The following is a 24,532-nucleotide window of genomic DNA, read 5'->3' on the forward strand; positions in this document are numbered from 1 at the left end:
TTTTTTCTTTAAAAGCAAAGCACCCCTTCTCTTATGTAGCCCTGATGTGTATCTTTACAGATGCACAACACAGGTTTACACACAGTTATGCCTCTCAGCTTTTGCCCATTAACCTTCTTATGATCCGTAAGAATTTTTAGCCACTTGTCCTCCAGAAGGTTTTACCCCCTTTATGACTAGGCCATTTTTTTGCTATTCGACACTGCGCTACTTTGACAATTGTGCCATGCAACACTGTACAGAAATTAAATTTTATATAATTTCCCACAGATAGAGCTTTTTATATTTTGCACAATAAAGACCCCAAATGTTGAAAGCTAAAAAACAATATTTTTACTTTTTGCAATAAAACATATCCAATAAATGTTGGCCAAAACGCATTCTGCTACATGTCTTTGGTTAAAAAAAAAAATCACAATAAGTGTATATTCTTATTAGGTTTGTGTGAAAGTTAGTCTACAGATTATGGTGTATATATACTTGAGTTTTTCTTTATTTTATTTTTTAATACTAGTAATGGCGGCGATCAGCAACTTAGAGCGGGACTGTGATAGTGTGCCATACAGTCTGACACTGGGTCGGAACTAACTGCTACTGACATCTCAAGTGACACTAATATAGTGATCAGTGATGATAATATACACTGTCACTGTAATAATGGCACTGGGTAGGAAGGGGTTAACACCAAGGGCAATCAAAGGGTTAACTATGTTCCTAGTAGTGTGTGTTTGACTATGTGGTGCCTTAACTAAGGAACGTGACTGCTCTTTTTTGCAGGGACACAAGACTGCCATATCCCTGCTAAGACCTCTTTCACACTGCCAGCGTTTTTCAGACGCTACAGCGCTAAAAATAGCGCCTGTATAGCGTCTGAAAAAAGCGTCTCTATTCACTCCAGTGTGAAAGCCCGAGGGCTTTCACACCGGATCGGTGTGCTGGCAGGGCATCAGAAAATGTCCTGCCAGCAGCTTCTTTGGATCAGTGAAGGAGCGGTGAACTCACCGCTGCACCCCATTGCAATCAATGGGGCAGCGCTGCGATACCGCTGGCAAAACGCCGCTCCGGCAACATTTTGCGGGTGTATTTAACCCCTTTTCGGGCGATAGCGGGGGGTTAAAACCACATTCCAAAATTCTAGTCGCAAGTGCGACCTGGAGCACGGGGTTTGTCGACCCTGCTCTAGGGGGTTACACCGAAAATTAAACAAGTCACACATATAGATATCCAAACAAATGAATTCATTGTCCATAAACGACAAGACTTTCCACAATGTGCAAAGTTGATCCTGCTTCACTCTCTGTATCTTCAATGAAAATTTCTGTGTGATATCACCACTCTGACTTAACCACCAGCAGCCGCTTACCTCACAAAAATGACCCAATTCACATTCGGTCAGTAATGAGTCTGTCTCTTTGAGGGGAAGTAAGAGGTCCGCTATATCATGCTGTAGATCAGGGGTCTCAAACTGGAGGCCCTCCAGCTGTTGCGAAACTACAAGTCCCATCATGCCTCTGCCTGTGGGAGTCATGCTTGTAACTGCCAGCCTTGCAATGCCTCATGGGATTTGTAGTTTTGCAACATCTGGAGGGCCGCCAGTTTGAGACCCCTGCTGTAGATGTTATCTCATAAAGCCATCAGATACCAGAGACAAATGCCAAAATATAGTTAGGGAAGTAGGTGTTTTCTATAAAATGACTACTTTATTAAAACAATGCAGATAAGAAATACACTCATATTTGATAAAAGAAGCCGTGCTTGTGGCATAACGCATAGGGGGCAGGGGCTGGTGACGTAACTGGGAGGAGTCCACATGACGGATAGTGTCCAGAGGAACAGCCTGTGGTATGAATAGTTTGCTGATCATTAGTGGATGACGGTAGTAGCAGCCCTGCTTGCATTTTGCGAGTGCCTTTTTAGGGCTGGCGAAGAAGGGCTGCCTGGAGCGAGGTGGGGGGCCGTGAGAGCACCGCTGGCAGCCTGGGTGGAATGGGAGGCTTTCTCCCAGCGATCACGGAAGGGAGAGAGAGATAGAGAGCGGCCTGGATGTTGAGAGCGCATCGCAGGGAACACAGCGATAACTGTTTTCATATCATATTGCCATGTTCCCCACTGCTCGCTGTCAGATACAGCCCCGCCCCCTGGTCCCGGAACTTTGATAGACAGATCACATGTCCAATCCCGGGACGGGTGATCTGTCAATCGAAGTTATCTGGCCATGGGGCGGGGCTGTAAATGACGTTAATCGGCAGGAACACGGCAATTGAAATGAAAGCTGTTATCGCTGTGTTCCCTGCGATGCGCTCTGAACATCCGGCCGCTCTCTTGTTCCTCTCCTCCCCTGCACGGGCAGCTTTCATTGGTGGGCACGGGCAGCTTGCATTGGTGGGCACGGATAAAGTTCTTGTTAATATTTATTTTTATAACTTAATTCTGCATAAAACATTTAAGTGTCATTTAATGAGATAATTCATGAGGGCATATTTAGGGGCGGGGTTGGGTGGGGCAACTGGTGGCGAGTAGCTGTTCAGGCCTGGCCTTGAGGCTCAGGACTTGAAATTTTGAGCCCTGGTAGTAGTATGCATGATACTTTGATGCACACCGAAGCTGCAATTTTCTTAGTGTTGTCTCCTGGGACAGCATTTGTAATAACGAACCTGATACAGGCATAGTGCACGATTGAATGTGAGTGTCTTTATCTGCATTGTTTTAATAAAGCAATCATTTTACAGAAAACATTACGATTCTCTAATTCTATTTTGCGCATGGTCTCCAGAATCTAATGGCTTTATGAGATGGCATCTACTGCATGATATAGCAGACCTCTTACCTTGTCTTAAAGGGACAGGCGCTTTTCTGATTGATTTGTGAAGTAGGTCAATTCCACAAGGTGAGCTGCTAGTGGTGGTGGATGAGTAAGAGCGGTGATATCACACAGAAGGTTTCATTGAAGATACTTGTGAAGCAGGATCACATTTGCACATGGTGGAGAGTCACATTTTTATATGAACAATTCATTTGTTTGGATATATGTGCCATTTGTTAAAATTTTTTTATGCAGTGCAAGATTAAAGCGCTAGTTATGTCCACTTTGTGATTTTTGCCTATACAGGTAAGCCTATAATAAGGCTTACCTGTAGGTAAAATGAATATCTCCTAAATGTGCACAGTTTAGGAGATATTCACCCTTGATGCAGCCAGTGACTTCACCACCGTATGCACTTTGAAGGTTCGGCATATTATGCCAGACTTTCAGAGCACCGTGCTGTAACCAGGGGCTCCCACACACGTGCGTGAGTGACGTTGTACCTCCGACCACTCACACAGCCGGAGTCCGCAAACCCGGAAGGATGATGGGGCAAAGATGGATGCCCTCACAGCGGTGACAGCGCGCTGCTTGAGGGCTTTGTTTTAGGGTAGGTATTTCATAATGTGCTAGTATGCAATGCATACTAGCTCATTATGCTATTATTTTGCAGGGGAAAGTTTTTTTTTTATTTATTTTTTCCCTCTTCAGCGGTTTACTACCGCTTTAATTATTTATTTAAATTTTTCAGGTGTGGACAGGACACTAATGCAGCAGCAGCATAAAGATACACACGGGCATTCACAGTTTTTAATTTTATTTCTAGTTGTGCAAATCGCAAAATATAGATATACATGGTTATTCACAGCGTATTGTTTGTTGCATCTGTTATTTTTTTTATTTTATGATTACTGGTTGCACAGGGGTATTTATCACTTTATATTACACTCTAGGGCAGGTGTAGGCAACCTGGGGCCCTCCAGCTGTTGCAGAACTACAAGTTCCATCATCCCTCTGGGAGTAATTGTAACTGCCAGCCTTGCAATGCCTCATGGGAAATGTAGTTCCACAACAGCTGAAGGGCCCCAGGTTGCCTACCCCTGCTCTAAGGGCTGTGCGTTACCTTTTGTCAATTGGAATGTTTCCTGAAGTCTTTTGACATTGTTTAACAAGTTTTTTTTTCCCCTACAGCTCTAGAAACAGACAGTGCATCAAAGGAGTTAAAATCTGCAGCATTAACCTCCGATGATGAAGTAAAGAGGGATTCATCAAAAAAGAAATCTAAGAAGCACAAAAAACATAAAAGCAAAAAGAAAAAGAAGAAAAAGAAAAAAGAGAAACATGAGAAAAGATCAAAATCTGTTTCGAGTGTTGAGGACCAAGAGAATGTCAGTTCAGAAACAAAATCTGTGTGGAAACCAGCATTTTCATCTCCTCCAAAAGAGCAGGGAATATTGGATACCTTATCATCCAAGGCAGAAACTACAAATACAGTTGTCCTATCTTCAGTGAACACACAAAGTATTAGTTCTGCAATAGAAGATAAACCAACAGGATTACTGTTAGATGTAGATTCTGGTTTCTTTGGCCCAAAATGCCCAAATGAACTGGGCAAAAATGTTTCTTCTAATTCTGTGACATGTGATGTTGAAATTAAAGAACAATGTGAAGCATCAGTTGTCATTCAGCAAAGCAGTGAATCCACTTCACATGTTGAAAAGGTTTCTGAAATTGCTAAAACGCAGCAGAGTGGACCATCTCTGCCCATATATTCACAAACAAAAAGTCCAGGAGTGAACAGTCCAATAGATGTTAACAGTGAAAAAGATTCCCTTCACTCAAGTAACAGATGTAGATCGTTATCAAGATCCCAATCACAATCAAATTGTGAAAAGCTGCAAATATCCAAGGAAAAATCACGGTCAAATTCAAGGCATAGATCAAGATCTAGCTCTTTAGTAAAGGTTCAAAAGTGTCTTGAAACCAGCAACAAATCGCCTAAATCTTTGCAGAGATCATATTCTATCTCCCGTGATCAAAGAAAACAATCCAGATCCAGTTCTGTGGGTCAAAGGCGAAGATCAACCTCTAGGTCTTCAGCAAGGAGGCAACGGTCAAGATCTAGGGATTCTACTCGATATTCTAAATCCCCAATAAGAAATTGGTGGTCAAAATCTATAAGAAATCGAAGGAGATCAGTGTCTGTGGTCAAGAAACCCTGGTCAACAGCAAAGTCACCTGCAAGGCGAAACAAGTCAAGATCTAGATCAGCTGAAAAAAGACGTTGCTCTAGAACAAGGTCTAGGTCACCAAGTAGGCAAAGAAAATCCAGATCGATTAGTAGAAAATATAGACAGAGGTCTAAATCAGCAAATAATAAAAGAACAAGATCGAAATCGGCGAAGAGGAGGCAATCAAAATCTGGCTCTGTGTCCAGGATTCGAAGATCAAGGTCTGTCTCCCGGAGAAGGCAATCAAGATCTGGTTCAATATCCCGAAGACAAAGATCTTGGTCTCGTTTAGCTGCCAGGAGGCAAAGGTCAAGGTCTACTTCTGCAGTTAAGAGACACAAATCCAGGTCAGCCTCACTTGCTAGGAGGCGCAGATCCAGATCAGCTTCACCTGGCAAAAGGAGATCTAGGTCAGCCTCGCCTGTTAGAAGACGAAGGTCTAGGTCTGCCTCAACTGTCAGAAAACGTAGATCGAGGACGATCTCACCCGCCAGGAGACGTAGATCGAGGACGGTCTCACCCGCCAGGAGACGTAGATCGAGGACGATCTCACCCGCCAGGAGACGTAGGTCGAGGTCGTTCTCGCCTGCCAGGAGACGTAGGTCGAGGTCGTTCTCGCCTGCCAGGAGACGTAGATCGAGGTCATTCTCGCCTGCCAGGAGACGTAGATCGAGGTCATTCTCGCCTGCCAGGAGACGTAGATCGAGGTCGGTCTCCCCTGCCAGGAGGCGAAGGTCCAGGTCGGTCTCCCCTGCCAGGAGGCGAAGGTCCAGGTCGGTCTCGCCTGCCAGGAGGCGAAGGTCCAGGTCGGTCTCGCCTGCCAGGAGGCGAAGGTCCACATCGGTCTCGCCTGCCAGGAGGCGAAGGTCCAGGTCGATCTTGCCTGCCAGAAGACGAAGGTCTGGGTCAGTCTCACCTGCCAGAAAGCAGAGGTCCAGGTCGGCATCACCTATGAGAACACGAAAGTCCAGGTCAGCCTCGCATAACAGGAGGCAGAGTTCTAGTTCTGTGTCCAGGAGAAGGAAATCTTTGGAAAGACTTCAAAGGTTGAGTTCCAGTTCTGTTCTAAAAAGACAAAGGTCACGTTCTAGTTCAAATGCTAGAAGACAAAGTACAAGAGCCACCTCTGCTGCTAGGAAAGGATCTAGGTCTACTTCACCTTCAACAACTAGAAGACCATCACAATCCAATACAGGAAATCACTCCCGATCACCTTCAGGATCTGTCATATTGAAACGCAAGTCAAGATCAGTTGAACGAAAACACAAATCGCGTTCCAGATCGACTAGTAAAATAAGAATTTCGGGGCACACACCTTTAAATGAAAGCCAGCTTTCTATTTCCTCAACTGTTAAACAAATTAAACCTGCTTCCTCATCAGAAACCATTAGTGAAGAAAATCAACTTCCCCAGATGACTTCAGAATCACTTTTTAAAGCTGGAACTATATATCTGGACAAAACTGATACACCAGTAGAACGAATAGAATCATCAAGTGAAAATGCTCCAGAGACTGACTCATGCAGTGTTCAATCAAATGAAAAATTATTTGATTCTTCCTTCAAAGCATCTGTCTCAAACTTGCCATGCAGTCCGTTTGAGCCGAATTCTCAGGAAAATCATCATAATGATAAATCTGATAAAGAGATGCTCACATCTACAAATATTTCAGTAGAACACTACAAGCCCTTTGACCAGACTTCTTTGGACTGCACAGAGACTGATGAGAAACAAAGTTCACCAGGAGATGCTGGAGTTTTTAATGACCATCTGTTTCAGTCTTCACAGAGGGTTAGTGTAAGGCTTGCTGAGGAACCTTGTGATAAAATTCAAAAACCTGACATAGTGTCTGTTGTGGAAATTGAACTGGACAACACTGGTTCTGAAATAGAGAAAACATGTACAACCAAGCATAAAGATTCTCCTGATGTGTATAAATCAACTATTTGTGACCAGTACAGTATGGAGAATGAACTGCCGTTTAGTAATCAAGCTTTACCTTCAGATTATAGCAGCCTTGATGCAGCCAATAATCAATATTCCTGTTTGGTCTCAAATCCCTCACCAACAGAAGCTGTCCAGTGTTCTGATTGGAAGCACTTGGAATGCAGCAACCATCAAATGAGTAATGATGATTTCAAGAGACATGATAGTGTAACTTCGTCTTCAACATCTACTGTATCTTGTATGGAACCCTCCACAGAATCGTCTAGGACACTGACTGTGCAAGACACTTCTGCTTCACAAAGTGAGCATGACATTGAGTTGAATCTTATCCATGACCCTTTGCACCATGCTTCTCTCACTAGCTATATCACGTCTGATGCAGGAGTAAAACCAAATCCATTTCTTGCCAACATTACAAGTTTGGAATCTTCTTTAAATAATCAATCTGAACATCATATAAGAACTTTAAAAGGGGAAGTTTCTGAAAGTTATTCCCAAGTGGATACTAATTCTTATTGTCATTTAAAGCCGGAAAATGCTTCAACTCCTGATTTTGACTTGTCAAGTAGAGATAAGGTAGTGCTGCAGAACTCCGCTGCAGCATCTCATACTACTCTGTTTGCTGAACACAGTGATTCCATTATGTCAGAGCAGACATACAGTGAGCAAACAAACAAGGACATTGCATATGGTAACACTGCAGAAAGCTTTTCAACAGAAAATGATTTTGCATCACAAGGACTAAGCAATGAAAACTTGACTAGTATATATGATAAAGCTGACTTGTTGGTTTCTACAGACAGAGAGCATCCAAGTGAGATTGGAGGTCATTACATAAATAATCCAGAGGTAGACTTAACAGAAGCAGAAACACACATATCCCAGTCAGACTTGGGAGATGAGCCTCAGCTTTCCCCAAAGAAAACTCTATCACCTGACACGTTTCCCTATTCTGAAGATCAAACTAACAGAATTTTTCACAAATCTGGTCTTCATGGCGCTACATCTTTTACTGATGGTGCATCATCTTCCAGACAAGTACTCGAGCCTGTTGAACAGGGTGGACTTGACCAGTCACTTTACAGTTTCTCTGAAAACATTGAATGCATGTCCACTACTTCAAATCTGTATGCTGTGTCTTCCACTGCAGATCTCGGAAAAGGGTTTTATGATAAATCCCAAAATTGCAATGAGATTCCTGAGCGCATCAAAATAGAGAAATCGTGTCCTATCAATAGCGAAACACATGTTGATGATGGCAATAAGGGAGAGACTGTGTCAGCTAGTGAGGAAGCAAAACCAAATACTATTTCTGTAGGTCTTAAAGATTTAGAATGTGCTGTTTCTGATAAAGAACAAAACTTGAGATGTGGGGCAGAACAGGAATCTGTGTCTTCTGTGCCAGATATAAAAATGTGTCCTGAGACACCCAAGATGTTTATTCCCATGGAAATGCCTTCTCAGAAGAAGCAGCTTTATATCCAGTTAACTGATACATTATCTAAGACAACTGTGGAACCAACAGACGGAGATGGTAATTTACCAAATGTACAGTATTCTTTTTTGTTGGACAACAATAGTCAGAATTTGGATAATATTCCCAACTCTACAAGCACAAATGAAGACTGTAAAGATCATGGTCCTGATGTGTTCCTTTCCAGAGATTCTAAAGAAGGTAAAACAGTTGCTAAAAAGCCCTTTGAATTAGACATGGAGGCTGATGACCACAGTCAAAAAAAGTCAGCTAGCTCTTACTCTGCTTTGAATGTTGCTAGTTTGCCTGTCAAACAAAATTCTGGCCCTGAAATGAATGTGAAACAAGTTACTGAAGAAGAGAGCAACAGCAAACCTGTTTCTAAGCTTGACCAGAAAGATAATCTGGAAGTAGATGTTGAAACTAAGATAAAAAAGCATGGACAAGTTGAATATGCATCTTACACAGACTCTGAGTATGTTTGTTCCAACACCACTGAAGCCCAGAAGATATCTACATCTGTTCATGAAATGCAGAAGCCTGCAGCAGCAATGCCATTACAGTTTAAGTTTAGCAAAACTTTCAAGACACTTGCTAGTTCACAGATATGCAACACATCTGATGAGTCTTCTGATAAAGAAACTTCTAAAGTTAGCTCATTGTCACTTTCTACAAAGGGAAGTGCTTCTTTATATGTTGATTCTTCAAGGACCAATGCTAAATCACCTCAGCATGTTTTACATCGGAAACAACTGGACATACCTTTATTACCAGAAGCTTTACAACCAGAGAGTTTGTCTAATGTGGGATCAGATGGCAAAGCTGTCTTGCAGCAAGATATCCAAACAGATGACTCGCAATCCACTGCTGCTATCAAACCTGCTTTCCCTCACATTTCTAATGCTTTATCTAAATTGGGAGTTAAGCAGAGGCAGTACCGCTCAAGATCTGTGGCCCAGGACAGCCGATCTCCATCTGTGGACCGGCAACGTGGTTCTCGATCAAGATCCTTATCTGCAACCAGAAAAAGACGTTCGCGTTCAAAGTCTGTTTCTCGGAAAAAGCGCTCTCAATCATCATCAAGAAAGAAAAGTTCTCATTCAAAATCAGCTAAAAATAAACGCTCTCGCTCAAAATCACGTGGAAGAAAGAGGCGTTCACAGTCCAAATCAAAGAGTAAAAAAAAGCATTCACCATCCAAATCTGGAAAGAGAAAGCGGTCACATTCAAAATCCTCAGAAAGAGTCAGATCTGTGGGGAAGCCAGACAGTTCACGTTCCAAATCAAAAACTCGAAGAAAGGGAGTGCACACAAAATCTCCAAATGGTAGCCGAAGATCACGATCTAAATCCACAGTTGGGAAAAGCTCCCGCACCAAAAATTCCGATGTCAAGAAAACATCACGGTCTAAGTCTGGGTCATCAAGGAGCCGCTCACGGTCAATATCTGTATCAAGGAGACATCTTTCACATTCCAAAGCTTCTTTGCACAGGAAACATTCTCGATCAAGTTCAAAATCTACATCTCCTAATAAACGGTCCCTTTCAAGAAACAAGGGACGGTCTCTTTCTCGATCTCCAGCCCGAAGGCACCGTAGTCGGTCAAGGTCACATACACGCAGACATCGCTCAAGGTCTCGAGGAAGATGGCGACGTTCCCTGTCATCCTCAAGAAAGCATTCTAGATCATCTTCTAGAACTTCTGGTACTTTGTCAACAAAGAAACGACGTTCAGTGTCCAAGTCGCCAATGCGTGGCCGTCGGTCAAGATCCCAAGCCAAACTAAAAGACAAATCTCCTGTAACTAAGCGCAAGTCCATATCTCCCATACCACAAAAGAAATCTACCCAATCAAAAGCAGCAGCTTTTAAACACAGCATTGGGCTAAAGTCTCTTATTCAGAAACAGTTATCCCAAGCCAAGTCTCAAGGATCTGGTGGAAAGTTGTCCAAGGAACAGATACCATTATCAACAATTGCGGCAAGAGCACAATTACCTGCAGCCAATTTTTCTACTAGAACACAGGTTTCTGCATCCAGTTTGAATGTGAGTCAGATTTCTGTGCCCAACTTGGCAGAAGTGCCTCTACCTAGTGAGAATGGAAATGGGCAAATTCCTGTGCCCAGTGCGCCCCTTGAACAGCAAATGTCTGTAACCAGTTTAGCACCTGAGGCACCACTGCCTGTGCCTGACCTAACTACTGCAACTCCATGGCATGTACCTGATATGGCTAGTGGAGCGCAGTGGCCTGTACCTGATATTGCTGCAGGAACTCAGTGGTCTATGTCAGATCTGACAGCTGGTGCACAATGGCCAATGGCTGACCTAGCAGCTGGTTCACATTGGCCAATGCATGATTTAAGTGTGGGAACACAATGGTCTGTTCCTGACCTTGCTGCAGGAACACCATGGGCTGTGCCAGATGTTGCCACTGGTGCACAATGGACTGTACCTGATTTAACTGCAAGTACGCAGTGGACTGTACCTGATCTTACTGCTGGATCGCAATGGGCTATGACAAATTTTGCACCAGGAGCACAATGGTCTGTTCCAGACTTAGCAGCTGCTGCACAATGGACTGTACCTGACCTCACTTCAGGAACACACATACAAAGTGCTGACTTGGCTCCTGAAGCCCAGGTTCCTGGATCTGACATTGCAAGTGAAGCCCAGGTTCCAGGCTCTGACCTAGCCACTGAAGCCCAGGTTCCCGGATCTGACTTGACAGCTGAAGCCCAGGTACCAAGGTCAGACTTGGTCAGTGAAGCTCAAGTACCCGTACCAGATCATATTCCTGATACGTCAGATGATGATCTGGTTTCTGAAGGACATAATTTGATGCCTGATGTTACTGCTGAAGCATTGGTGCCTGTGGCTAGTGGGACACTTGTACCTGATGTGGCTGCTGGAATTCCATTACCTGATGTGACTGCTGCAACACCGACTCCAGTACCTGATGTGGCTGCTACCGCTAGCATGCCAGTTCCAGATGTGGCCACTACTGCTCATAGCTTAATGCCTGGCTACGCTTCTTATAGTGCTGTACATGAATCTGTGTTAGACTCTGCCAAACCATCTGTTTACTTAGATATATCCTTGACAGCTGGAGAACTTGTAGACAGTTCCTGTGCATCCGAATCACTTGTGTTAACTGAAAAACTGCAGTCTGAAGCTCTTAATAGGACAGAACATCAAACAGCCCTTGAGTCCTTGCCTAGTGCAGACCAATGTCCACCTAGTGAACTGCCTTCGTCACATGCGACTGTTCCTGAAATGTCAGAGAGCTTTTCACAGGAAGAAATATCAGTGAGCTCTGAATCTCAACTTGAAAGTGAACAATGTAGTATACCCAATACCCCACTGTTTGACCCATGTTTAAAATCTGACAACACTTTATTAATTGAATCTACTTTAGATCAAGGTAGCTCTGGCATGTCTACTGAATTTGAATCTTGTTCCAACTCAGACTGTCAGTTATTACCAGCATCTGATACCGATGGCACTTCAGTAATTAATTTGCATGCTGACGCCATCCCCAGCCTAATACCTGAGTCCTGTCCTAGTCCAGTGCAATCCTACAGAAGTCCTAATCATGCTACATTGGTTGACCCATATCATAGTCCAGATAATAATGTATTAATAGAACCATATTCCAGTCCAGAGCGTCCCATTTTGGTCACTCAGTATTTGGATTCTGACAGCCATGTACTGACTGAACCAGATGCTATATCTAATTGCTCTGTACTGGCTGCTTCCTTTGCCAGTTCTGATCATTCTCCAATAGTTAAAACTGGTTCTAGCCATGACCATGTCTGTGAGGCATTAACTGAGCACCATGTCAACCTAGATCACCTCCAGAAACCGGAACCCTGCACTAACTTGCCTTGTCCAGAGCCAGCTGATTGCTTTGTTAAACCTAATTATACTGAGCAAGCTAACACCAATGTTAGTCCCAGCTGCCAAATTTCAGGAAATAGAACTGCTGAGCCAGAAATCCCTAATTTGGTTGAACCCTATGGCAGCCCAGAACACCCTCAGCTGGTAGAACCTTATGCCAGTCCAGAGCGACCTCAGCTGGTAGAACCTTATGCCAGCCCAGAGTGCCCACAGCTGGTAGAACCTTATGCCAGCCCAGAGCACCCACTGCTTGTTGAACCATATGGTAGTCCAGACAGCCAAGAACTGGGTAAATCCATTGCCAGTCAGGAGCTTACTCAGGGAGCTGAGCCTTTTGCTAGCCCAGAAAGCCCACAGGTTGTTCAGTCATGCATGGGCTCACAGTCTCCTCAGCAGATTCAACCATTTGACAGCCCAGACCACCCACAGTTGGGCCAGCCAGTTGTTAATCCAGAACAGATCCAGCTGGTTCAACCAAATTCCAGCCCAAAAAGTCCTCAAGGGATTCAGTCATGTGCCAGCTTGGAGGGTCCTCAGCTTGTTCAGCCTTATGCCGACTCAGAGCACAAGCTGGAGCAACCATTTGCCGACCCAGAGCCCATTCTCTTAGAACCATTTACAAAACCAGAACATTTACACGTTGTTGAGACAATTACTACAATTACTGTTCCCGAGTCCCTACAGGTGGTTCAATCATCTGGCAGCCCAGATTGTTCCCAACTGGTTCAGCCATATGACAGTCCAGAGCATCCACAACTGGTTCAGCCATATGACAGTCCAGAGCATCCACAACTGGTTCAGCCATATGACAGTCCAGAGCATCCACAACTGGTTCAGCCATATGACAGTCCAGAGCATCCACAACTGGTTCAGCCATGTGACAGTCCAGAGCATCCACAACTGGTTCAGCCATGTGACAGTCCAGAGCATCCACAACTGGTTCAGCCATATGACAGTCCAGAACATCCACAACTGGTTCAGCCATATGACAGTCCAGAGCATCCACAACTGGTTCAGCCATATGACAGGCCAGAACACCCGCAGCTTGTTCAGCCATATGACAGGCCAGAACACCCGCAGCTTGTTCAGCCATATGACAGCCCAGAACACCCGCAGCTTGTTCAGCCATATGACAGCCCAGAACATCCACAGCTTGTTCAGCCATATGACAGCCCAGAACACCCGCAGCTTGTTCAGCCATATGACAGCCCAGAACACCCGCAGCTTGTTCAGCCATATGACAACCCAGAACACCCGCAGCTTGTTCAGCCATATGACAGCCCAGAACACCCGCAGCTTGTTCAGCCATATGACAGCCCAGAACACCCGCAGCTTGTTCAGCCATATGACAGCCCAGAACACCCGCAGCTTGTTCAGCCATATGACAGCCCAGAACACCCGCAGCTTGTTCAGCCATATGACAGCCCAAAAGATCCACAGGTAGTCCAGTCATATAGCAGCCCAAAGCACCAGCAGAAGGATGAGGTGTGTGACAGCCCACAACACCCACAGCTTGTTTTGCCATTTGACAGCATGGAATGCACACATCTGGTTCAACCTTATGCCATCACAGAGTGCTCAGAACTGGATCAGCCATACACTAGCCCAAAATATTCACATATAGATCAACCACATGCCGGATCAGAGCATCTTCGGTTAGATGAACCATATACTAGCCCAAAACACTTGCTGGCAGAACAATCACATGCCAGCCTAAAGAACAAACAGCTAGCTCAATCATACACCAGCCCTGAACACACCCAGCTGGTGCAACCATTTGACAGTCAAGATCACCCCCAGCTGATTCAGCCATATGAAAGCAGTGAGCACCTGCAGCCTTGTTCAGCACCTGTTCAGGCATGTGCCAGTGCAGAGCATCCACAGCTAGTGGAATCTTATACCAGCCCAGAACACTCCCAGTTGATTGAGCCATACTCTAGTATAGTCCACACACAGCTGGTTGAAACATACTCTAGTCATAACCACAGCCAATGTGATGAAACAAATTCAAGTCCTGATTTGTCTCCGGACCATGGATTATCCTGCCATGACGATATAGATAAAAACTGTAAACTAATGCAGTCACCTCTGTCTGATTCAAGATTTGACAACTCTTTGCTTGAAACATTTGATGCCAATACAACTGGACCCTTGCTAGATGTACCCTGCTCAAGTCTGCTCCAAAAGCATAAAAACAGTTCCAAGCTCAGTAAGCCAATTTTAGAAGATTGCGGCGAGAGTTCATATAAAATCTCCTCGGAAGAACTCTCTAATGCTGCAGATAAATCTCTCCTTGGGGATTCTTCTGAAAGTTCTGTACATTTGGTGTCAAAGGAAGACTATATAGACTCTGATCAGTTTTTAACTGGTGACTGTCATAGCTCTGACGCAACCCAACTGGATAGATCAACTTCTAGTATTCATCATTTAGAGCTTGACCATTCTAGTGCTTTTCATGATTCACAACTTGAGCAGTCAGGCAAAAGGCAGCTACAGCTGGGGGTTCAGTATACAAGGGATGATCAACAGCCTGATAAAATGCTAGATCCGGAGGAAGATTGTGCAGACTCTGACCAGCCAAAGTTTTCAGAACACCACAATTCAGAGGAATATTCTTCACCAATATCTTGCCTGAATAAAGAATGTTTTAGCACCAACCAAGATCTTTCTCTTGATGATATGAATGTATCTGGCCAGCCTTTGGATGAGCAAAATAGTTCTAGTACTGTCTTGTCTATGAATGACATGTGTTCAGATGTTCAACAGATCAATCCCATTAGTACCAGCCCAGAAAAGCCCTTACTGGACGGAGCTACTTCTGATGTTTATTTGACCGATCCAACCATATCAATTATTGATGCACATTTTGAAGACAGGGCTGTTCCAAGTGAAGAGCAGAAAGAACAGTCAGATAAATCTAAAGGGGATAAAAACTTGGATACCACTGAGCAGCTCCTAACTGACAAAAGTACAGAACTCTTTAAATGTGATCCTCCAGCTAGATTAACAGATCAGACTGAAGCACTTTCAGACCAGGCTTATTCTAGCCCTGATAATTTACTGCAGAATGAACCATTAGAAATGTGCAGTTATGCACATGCAGAAAATAAATCCCATAGACCTAACCAGTCTCAAGAGCACCCTCTTGTGAGAGCAAGCAAGAAAACCTCCTGGGATGCTTCTGAGCAAAGAGGTTTGGATAAAGACTATGCCAAGAATGAACAGATTCTAAGCAATCCTGAAATCGGTGATCTCTCTGAGCTTGATCAAACAGTTGAAGGTAGCACATCGAGAAGCGAGCCATTATCCCCAGTGCAGATTTGCAGCAAGCCTTTTGCCACTATATTGTCTGAAGAACCTTCTACCAGTTTGTGCTTACAAATTCAAGATAAAGTAGACGGCTTTATGTCTGTTCATGTTACTACATTATCTGCTGAAATTGACACACATGTAGCAGAGGATTCTGGGGATAATGTTCAACCTGATCATGAATGTAAAATAACGCCGCCAGACCTTTTGCCATTTGACTCTGAGCAACCTACACCTATATATACACACAATTCTGAATCTTCATCTGAACCAGTTTTATTCATCTCTCAACCACCTCCTGAACTTTTGCCTTATGATTCTGAGCAGCCTGCAAACCCTTTCCAGAGTATTTCTGACTATTCTTCTGAACAAGATTCTTCGGTCTTTCACACACCTCCTGAGCTATTGCCTTATGATTCTGACCAGACTATTGTGCACGTTTCTAAGCCAGAATCTTGTGAGGTGAAACTCTCTTTAAGCAACTCAACCAATCCACCAGATAAGTCATTTGCTGCATCTGAGAATCCATTTGTTAGTCAGCTTTCCGTACCCAGTGTTGATAAAGAAACAATTAAAATACAGCTTTGTTCCGCTGAAGAAAAAGCTACCTCTATAATTTCAACAGAAGAATTGGATTGTGTTGAATATGAAACGTCTAGATCTTCCATATTATCTCATGCTTCAGATTTAAACAATCCAGAAATGGTAGTTGAACAGCCAACGACTACAATTTTTGATGTTGAATTTGGACAGGAGCTACCATCTTCCCTATCTTCATGTGATGAAACAAAATGTATGCTTGAACAGCCAGTTTTGCCTGAAATAACTACCCCACATGCTTTAAGCCAAGGAGCACATTCTGTTGAGCATTCGCTGTTAACAGAGGATTCTAGCAAATCAACACCTCCTGTTGCAAAAGCAGAGATAGAGCAGGTATCTTTAATTTTAAATACATGTGACGCACTAGTGGTGCAATCCTGTTCTGATAACAGTGATATGGTGAACTTCTGTGAACAAGAAAAATTATCAGTGACACAATCACCTATTGTTATAGAGGTCTCTAACAAGCGTTCCCGTTCCAAGTCCTTGTTAAAAACTGAACTTTCAAATTCTCTGTCCACATCCACAAAACGTGATTCACCTTCAAAACGTGCAAGCAGATCTGCACGCTCACATTCTCGATCAAAGGATCGAAGAAAATCGAGATCGAAGTCTACCACAAGGAAAAAACGGTCACGCTCAAAGTCGATGACACGTGTCAAGAAATCTCGTTCTAAGTCTGTTGTAAAAACTAGAAAATCAAGGTCAAAATCTGCTACTCGAAGAAAAAAATCAAGTTCAGTTTCTGATGCAAGATTTAGGAGATCCCGTTCCAGGTCTAAATCTAGGAAGAGACGTTCTCGATCAACATCTGTAGCCAACAAGAGATCATCTCGCTCTCCATCTGCAGCTCATAGGAGGAGGTCTCGATCGGCTCGTAGAAAGCGGTCCCACTCTACATCTGTAGACCCTAAAAGGTCACACTCGCATTCCGTAGCTCGTAGGAGGCGCTCTCGCTCACTTTCTTTAGCCCGTAGGAGATACTCTCGTTCCCGCTCTCCAGTTAGAAGGAGAAGGTCTCACTCTTCATCTGTTCACCGCAGAAAACGCTCACGATCAACTTCAGTGGCTCGTAGGAGACGCTCCCGCTCTTCCTCCATCACTCGCAGGAGACGTTCTCGATCGTCATCTGTATCTCGGCGAAGGCCTTCACCATCGCAATCTGTAGCACGCCGAAGGAGATCTCCATCTTTAGGTCGACGGATACGTTCCCGCTCACCTTCATTGGCACACAGAAGACGTTCCCCCTCTGCTTCTCACAGAAGGCGTTCTCGCTCACCCTCTGCTTCTCGCAGGAGACGCTCCCCATCTGCACCCCGTAGGAGGCGCTCCCGCTCCCCATCTCCCCCTAGGAGAAAGCGTTCTTCCTCTGCTGCTCGCAAAAGGCGCTCCCACTCTACCTCAGTAACGCGCAAAAGACATTCTCGATCATTATCTGCTTCCAGAAAGAGGAGATCCAGATCCTCTTCTCACAAAAGGCATTCCCAAACGCCATCTATTGCCTGCAAAAGAAGGTCCGAGTCTAAATCGCCAACCCCAAAATCACCGAAAATCAAACAGCGAGCTCAATCAAAGTCTGATCGATCTCGGAGTCGGTCTCAAAGTAATGTAATCCGTAAAAGGAAAACTCGCTCCCGATCTTCATCAAGAGACATCAGTAAATCAAATGAAAAGAGACGGAAAAGGTCTAGCTCTAAAGAACATTATAGCATCAAACAGAGAAGGAAAAGTCGAACCCCTCCAAGAAGGAAAAAATCAAGATCTCCTGCAAGGAGAATAAGTCCATGCAGATCTCCTGTTAGAAGGCGACGTTCAAGATCACCAGTAAGGAGAAAAAGCTTTAGCAGGTCTCCCGTTCGTAGAAAACGATCACGATCTAGAGACCAATCAATGGACTGTGTCAGATCACCAAAACGTCTCACAGATCTTGGTAAGGAAACTTTTTTTTACATTTTGATATACTTTGGCTACACCTAGAAAAGTGTGTTGTGAATTGTAAAGTTAAGCAAGCCATAGATTATAAAATGTTTTTCTTTCCTTCAACCATAGATTGAAGGAAAGAAAATTGCTTGATTTTCCCTATCAACGCTGACATTGTTTGGGGGGGAATCCCTCCCGCTGCGCTTTTGTATTCCGACAATGGGAGGTTTCCTCGCTGTCAGAATACAATTACTGCTGGTGACTTTAGCCGCTGGCAGTAATCACATGAAAGTAACCCAGCAAGCTGGTTGACTTCAGCACAACCAAGCCTGCCCATGCATGGATCGAAATTCAGCAGGAACCAGATGAATTTTGATACATTTATGGCCGCTTTAATCTTTTCTGTTATATTATTTGATATTTGACCAGTTATGCAATACATACTGCAAAGACCTGGAGAGGTCAGGGGTGCAGACATGTGTTTTCTGACCAATTCACATTTTGTCAAATTGGGAGAAATTTTTTTAGGTATCCTATGAAGTTTTTTCTATTCCCGTTGGCAGGCATAAGAGGCAAATGCAAACTGTTTACAGTATTGGTCCATACCTGCAGCTGGTCAGAAGTATATCAACTGTACTGTTTGTCCTCAATTAAAGTGTAAATATTAACCACTTGCCGGCGCGCTATAGCCGAATGACGGATACAGTGCGGCCAACTATTTCTGTGATCGCACTCTGATTACAGTGTCCTCTGGACACTACTAATCAGAGATTGAGGTAAAGTGCCAATTAGCGGCTCTTTACCACACGATCAGCTGTGTCCAAGCACAGCTGATCACGGATGTAAACAGAAGCCGGTTATCAGCACTTCTCTCCTCGCAGCGTGAGGAGCAGAGAGCCGATAACCTGCTTGTGTAAAAGCTTGACACTTGCACATGTGCCTTTTACACAAGTAAGTTATCGGCTCTCTTCTCCTCTCCTCACGCTGTCAGCAATGAGGAAAGAAGTGCTTATAACCGGCTTCTGTTTACATGCGTGATCAGCTGTGATTGGACACAGCTGATCATGTGGTAAAGAGCTGCTGATTGGTCCAGGAAAAGCTTGTCCAGGAAAAGTGGCAGTTAGATTGGGTTGGGACAAACCATTTAACACTTACAGGGGTGCTCACAATAGACAGCTTTATCCCATTAAAAAAAAAAACTTTTTACTGTGAGTGCTTAGAAAGGAGTTCAGCTTTAATATGTAGTTGAAGTCCATCTAAATGTGCTAGTCCATCTAAAGGCCCGTACACACAATTGGACTTTTTGACAACAAACATGCAAATTAGCTGTTTTGGAGCGACATCCAACCGTGTGTACGCTCCATCGGACAAACTTTCTGTTTCCATCGGACTTTTGTTGGCTGTGCGAATGGACAAACTTTCTGGCAACAAAAGTCCGATGGAGAAAAGTCCGATCGTGTGTACACAAAAGCATCGGACTTTTGTACAAACTACAGTACGCGGCCGTGAGAATGTTTCCAGCGCAAACCCATCGCGCTGATTCTCGGCGACAGCGTACTGTACATCTCGCACTGGCTGCAATAGGAAAAACACATTTTCCTATTGCGGCGAGCGCGAGAGGGAATTCCCCTCTGGGGGCATACCAGGCCCTTAGGTCTGGTAGGGATTTTAAGGGGAACCATCTACGCCGAAAAAACGGCATGGGCCCCCCCAAAATCCATACCTGACCCTTATCCGAGCATGCAGCCCGGCCGGTCAGGAAAGGGGGTGGGGACGAGCGAGCGCGCGCCCCCCCCCCCCCCCCCCCGAGCCATACCAGGCCGCATGCCCTCAACATGGGGGGTGGGTGCTTTGGGGGAGGGGGCACCCTGCGGCTCCCCCACCCCAAAGCACCTTGTCCCCATGTTGATGAGGACAAGGGCCTCTTCCCGACAACCCTGGCCGTTGGTTGTCGGGGTCTGCGGGCTTATCGGAATCCGGGACCCCCCAGATCCCGGCCCCCCACCCAATGTGAATGAGTATGGGGTACATGGTACCCCTACCCATTCACCTAGGGAAAAAAAGTTTCAATAAAAAAAACACACTACACAGGTTTTAAAAGTAATTTATTAGGCCGCTCCCGGGGTCTTCTGCCGACTTCGGGGGTCTCTCAGGCCTCTTCTCCCTCTCTCCGGTGTCGTCTCTGCGCTCTCCGGTGCCTTCTTCCTTCTGCCGGGCTCCTCCGCTATCTTCTGCTCTTTTACCGCTCTTTTGCTAGCGGAGGAGCCCGGTCTTTTCAGACATCTTCTTCCCTCTTCTGTTCCAGAGATGTTGACACGACGCTCTCTCCGGCTGTAATGCTGTCTGTGCGCTCTGCTATGACTTATATAGGCAGTGACCCCGCCCCCCCATGACATCACAGTCCCGGGGCATGCTGGGACTGTGAGGTCATAAGGGGGCGTGGTCATGGCATCCTATGACCACGCCCCCTTATGACCTCACAGTCCCAGCATGCCCTGGGACTGTGATGTCATGGGGGGCGAGGGTCTCCGCCTATATAAATCATAGCAGAGCGCACAGACAACATTACAGCCGGAGAGCGTCGGGTCAACATCTCTGGAAGAGAAGAGGGAAGAAGATGATCCAGATGTCCGGGCCACCGCTAGCAAAAGAGCGGCAGAAGAAAGCGGAGGAGCCCGCAGAAGATCCAGACACCGGGAGAAGACGCCGGAGAGACCCCCGGAGTCAGAAGAAGACCCCCGGAGCTGCCTAATAAATTACTTTAAAAACCTGTGTACTGTGCTTTTTTTATTGACACTTTTTTCCCTAGGTGAATGGGTAGGTGTACGATGTACCCCATACTCAGTCACATAGGGTGGGGGGCCGGGATCTGGTGGCCCCCTTATTAAAGGGGGCTCCCGGATTCCGATAAGCCCCCCTGCCCGCAGACCCCGACAACCAACGGCCAGGGTTGTCGGGAAGAGGCCCTTGTCCTCATCAACAAGCACCCACCTCCCATGTTGAGGGCATACGGCTCGGGGGGGGTGCTCGCTCGTCCCCACCCCCTTTTCTGACCAGCCGGGTTGCGTGCTCGGATAAGGGTCTGGTATGGATTTGGGGGGGACCCCTACGCCAGTTTTTCGGTGTAGGGGTTCCTCTTAAAATCCATACCAGATCTAAGGGCCTGGTATGCACCTGTGGGGGAACCCATGCTGTTTTTTTATTTAAAATTTGTCGTGGAGTTCCCCCTCAAGATTCATACCAAACACAGTGCCTGGCATTGGCGGGGATCCAACTCGGATCCCCGCACCAGTGTAAACCCAGCTCGCAAGGTGTCAACCTCGCCACTTAAAAGTGGCGAGATTGACACAATATCATAAAATACAGAAGTTGACCAAAGGGTGGTGGTAAAGAGCTGAAAAACCACGTGATTTGGTGAAAGTTGGCTGAAAAAGTCCTGCCGTCTGTATGCAAGACAAACTTCTGGCCAACACACTTTGTACAAAAAGTCCTATCGTGTGTATGGGGCTTAACACTGCCTTCTCCTCAGACTGACAATGCTGTCCAGTTGTGTCTGTTACTTCATCTAGAGTGGAACCAAGCGAAAATAAAGGAAAATAAAACTAAAATAATAGTACTGCAGCCACCGCATCAAAGGATTGGTAAAACTGCAACGCTCAACTCCAGGATCTTCAACTATATTTGTTAAATTTCTGAACCGCTACCACCCCCACACTGTTCATTTTGTCAATTCTTCTAGCGCTGTATAAAGCATGGCTGCTGCAGCCGTGAGCTTATGTCAACCACTTAAAGCGGAGTTTCAGGACATTCATAAACCGCCTATGGCTGTCAAATGCTTACAATATCTGTAACGTCATTCTCACACTGCTTTCAGGTCCAGGGCACCTGGAAATAGTCTAAATGACACGGCTCTTGCAGGAAGTTGTTGTGCGAGGCTTGCTGTTGCACATCCAGGAATAGAGCATTCAGCAGAAGGAGGAAGCAATATTTACTTAATAATTTATAGGCAAGCTACGGACATGGTAGGAAAGTGAACTACCAAAAATAATTACTCTGCCAATATTTTTTCTTTTGAACATATATCAATGCCTGAAAAATTTGCAGAATTTATACTGTTGTGGCGTAAGAGCTAGGAGGAGGAACAACACTTTAAGATTTTTCAAGCAATGGTATATTTTTCCCTTAAAAAGGACAAACATAACATGGAATATATTACTTACACCACATAATTTCCGAAGGCACGCTTAAAATCTTTGAGGGCCTCCAAAATGAGTTCATGCTGCCTGAATCCCTGCACTTTAGATTGTGCCACGCAGCTCAAACTCAATGCCCCCAACCTTTGCCACAGTCTGCCCCAATACCATTATGGCAGTAGTCAAGGGGGACAATCCACGAACAATGAGCTCAGACTTTTATGTTATGCTCCTAACCCCAACATCAACCACGCTAGCTTACAGCCTTAAACCAAGATGGGAAAGAGAGGTGGGCCCATTAGAGGATGAGAAGTGGAGTGAGGCCCCTGGTTTCATGCAAAACTGTATCCCCCAAACTTTCGGACAGGTTGACCCAGTTATATATATTGCACCGAGCATACCTTACCCCCCTAAGAGTCGCCCGCTTTAGGCAACAATCTTCTACTTTGTGTACAATTTGTAACCAGGCGACGGGCACATTCTTCCATTTAATTTGGACATGTCCGGTCCTTCAGAGTCTATGGAAGCAGATTGAAGATTTCCTCCATGATGACATGGGATCCCCTCTGACCCTCGACCCCAAACATTGCCTCCTGGGGATAGTCCCTGACCCTGAGATAGACAAATTCACTAAAACATTCCTGCATGAAACACTGTTTTCTGCCAGGAAAATTATAGCCAGACAGTGGATGAGACCTATCCCCTCCAGCTTCAATGACTGGAAAATAGATATAAATAACACACTTCCCTACAAGAAATTCATTTACATCAACAGAGGTTGTCCAGACACAAAACAAAATTTGGGATAGGTGGCTTGCGTCTGCGGACACATGCACTGGGGGGTTCGTAAAGCCACAACCCTTCCCAACGAGGAATCTCATGAATAGTATAGACAGAGGGTCGTTCCCCCCCCCCCCCCCCCCCCCCATAATTGATAGTCGCTGAGATCATTGTTCAATCTGTATAAAATTCCTGCCATGCTGTGTTTACATGTTCATAAGCCATGTACCTTTGTTATATGTATTTTCCCAGTATTGCCTTATAACCTGCAGAAATATGTTCAAACTGTAAATTGTTTCAATAAAACTTTTTTCGAAAAAAAAAAAAAAAAAAAAGACAAACATGTTATACTTACCTACTCTCTGCAGTGGATTTGCACAGAGCAGCCCAGATTCTCCTCTTCTTGGGTCCCTCTTTGGTGCTCCTGGCCCCTCCCTCCTGTGGACCTCCCCCAAAGCAAGCAGCTTGCTATGGGGGCCACTGGAGCTGAGCTCCCTGTGTCCGTTCAGACACAGAGCCCCCTCTCTCTCTAATGATTGGCTAACTGACGACAGCAGTGGGAGCCAATGGCACCACTGCTGTGCCTCAGCCAATCAGGAGGGAGAGTGCAGGACGGCTGAGGCACTCGTGCGCATCGCTGCACAGAGATGGTACTGAGGGAGGTTGCACACAGGTTTTTATATTAATGCACAACCACTTTAAAGCCATCACACTTCAGCAGACATCTCAAAAGCCCTGTTGCTGGCCATGGTATTGGTAAACTTTAGGTGGCGTTTCTATCAGTTGTGTATCAGGCTGCTAAAATACTGCTTTTTGCAAATGCTTTTTAGTTTAGTGAGCGCAATATTGCTTTTACTACATTGAAAATAAATGTAGGTACTAACACTGCTCTATGCATGCCATAAAATTTACTTTTTTTTTTTTTTTTTTTTTTTTTTTTTTTTAGACAAAGCGCAGCTTCTGGAAATAGCCAAAGCTAATGCAGCTGCCATGTGTGTTAAGGCTGGTATGCCCTTACCAGCAAGTTTGAAGCCAGTATTGGCACCCTCTGCACCTGTTGATGAGAAAACTACCCACAGGACATATGGCGTTACAATTCAAGAACTTACAGAGGTATGGAAATTTTAGTTTTAAGAAATTTGTATAGATATTTAATACATTTTCTGTGTGTATGTGTATACAGTGGAAAAAATAATTATTGATTTTTGATAATTATTTGATCCCCTGCAGATTTTGTAAGTTTGCCCACTAAGGGTCTAGCATAGATGTATTTTAAATGATGATAGAGACAGAATATCAACCAAAAATCCAGAAAAAGCACATGATACAAATTGAATAAATTGAGTTTGCAGTTCAGTGAGTAAAATAAGTACTTGATC

The 24,532-nt window shown here is 44.8% G+C and overlaps 1 protein-coding gene across 10 annotated transcripts in view; it reads left to right on the forward strand.

The window, feature by feature from the left end:
• SON (SON DNA and RNA binding protein) overlaps positions 1 to 24,532 on the forward strand; it is a 169,111-nt gene that overhangs the window by 60,319 nt on the left and 84,260 nt on the right. For all 10 annotated transcript variants that reach the window (XR_012241795.1, XR_012241796.1, XR_012241797.1 and 7 more), the window contains exons 3-4: positions 3,995 to 18,190; positions 24,100 to 24,266. Coding sequence is in view for 6 of the 10 variants with exons in the window: in XM_073617170.1 (XP_073473271.1) it covers positions 3,995 to 18,190; positions 24,100 to 24,266 (14,363 nt within the window). In the remaining 4 variants the exon portion in view is untranslated. The remainder of the gene's footprint in view (positions 1 to 3,994; positions 18,191 to 24,099; positions 24,267 to 24,532) is intronic.

This window comes from Aquarana catesbeiana, linkage group LG02 (assembly GCF_042186555.1).
Source record: "Aquarana catesbeiana isolate 2022-GZ linkage group LG02, ASM4218655v1, whole genome shotgun sequence".
Taxonomy (NCBI): Eukaryota; Metazoa; Chordata; class Amphibia; order Anura; family Ranidae; genus Aquarana; species Aquarana catesbeiana.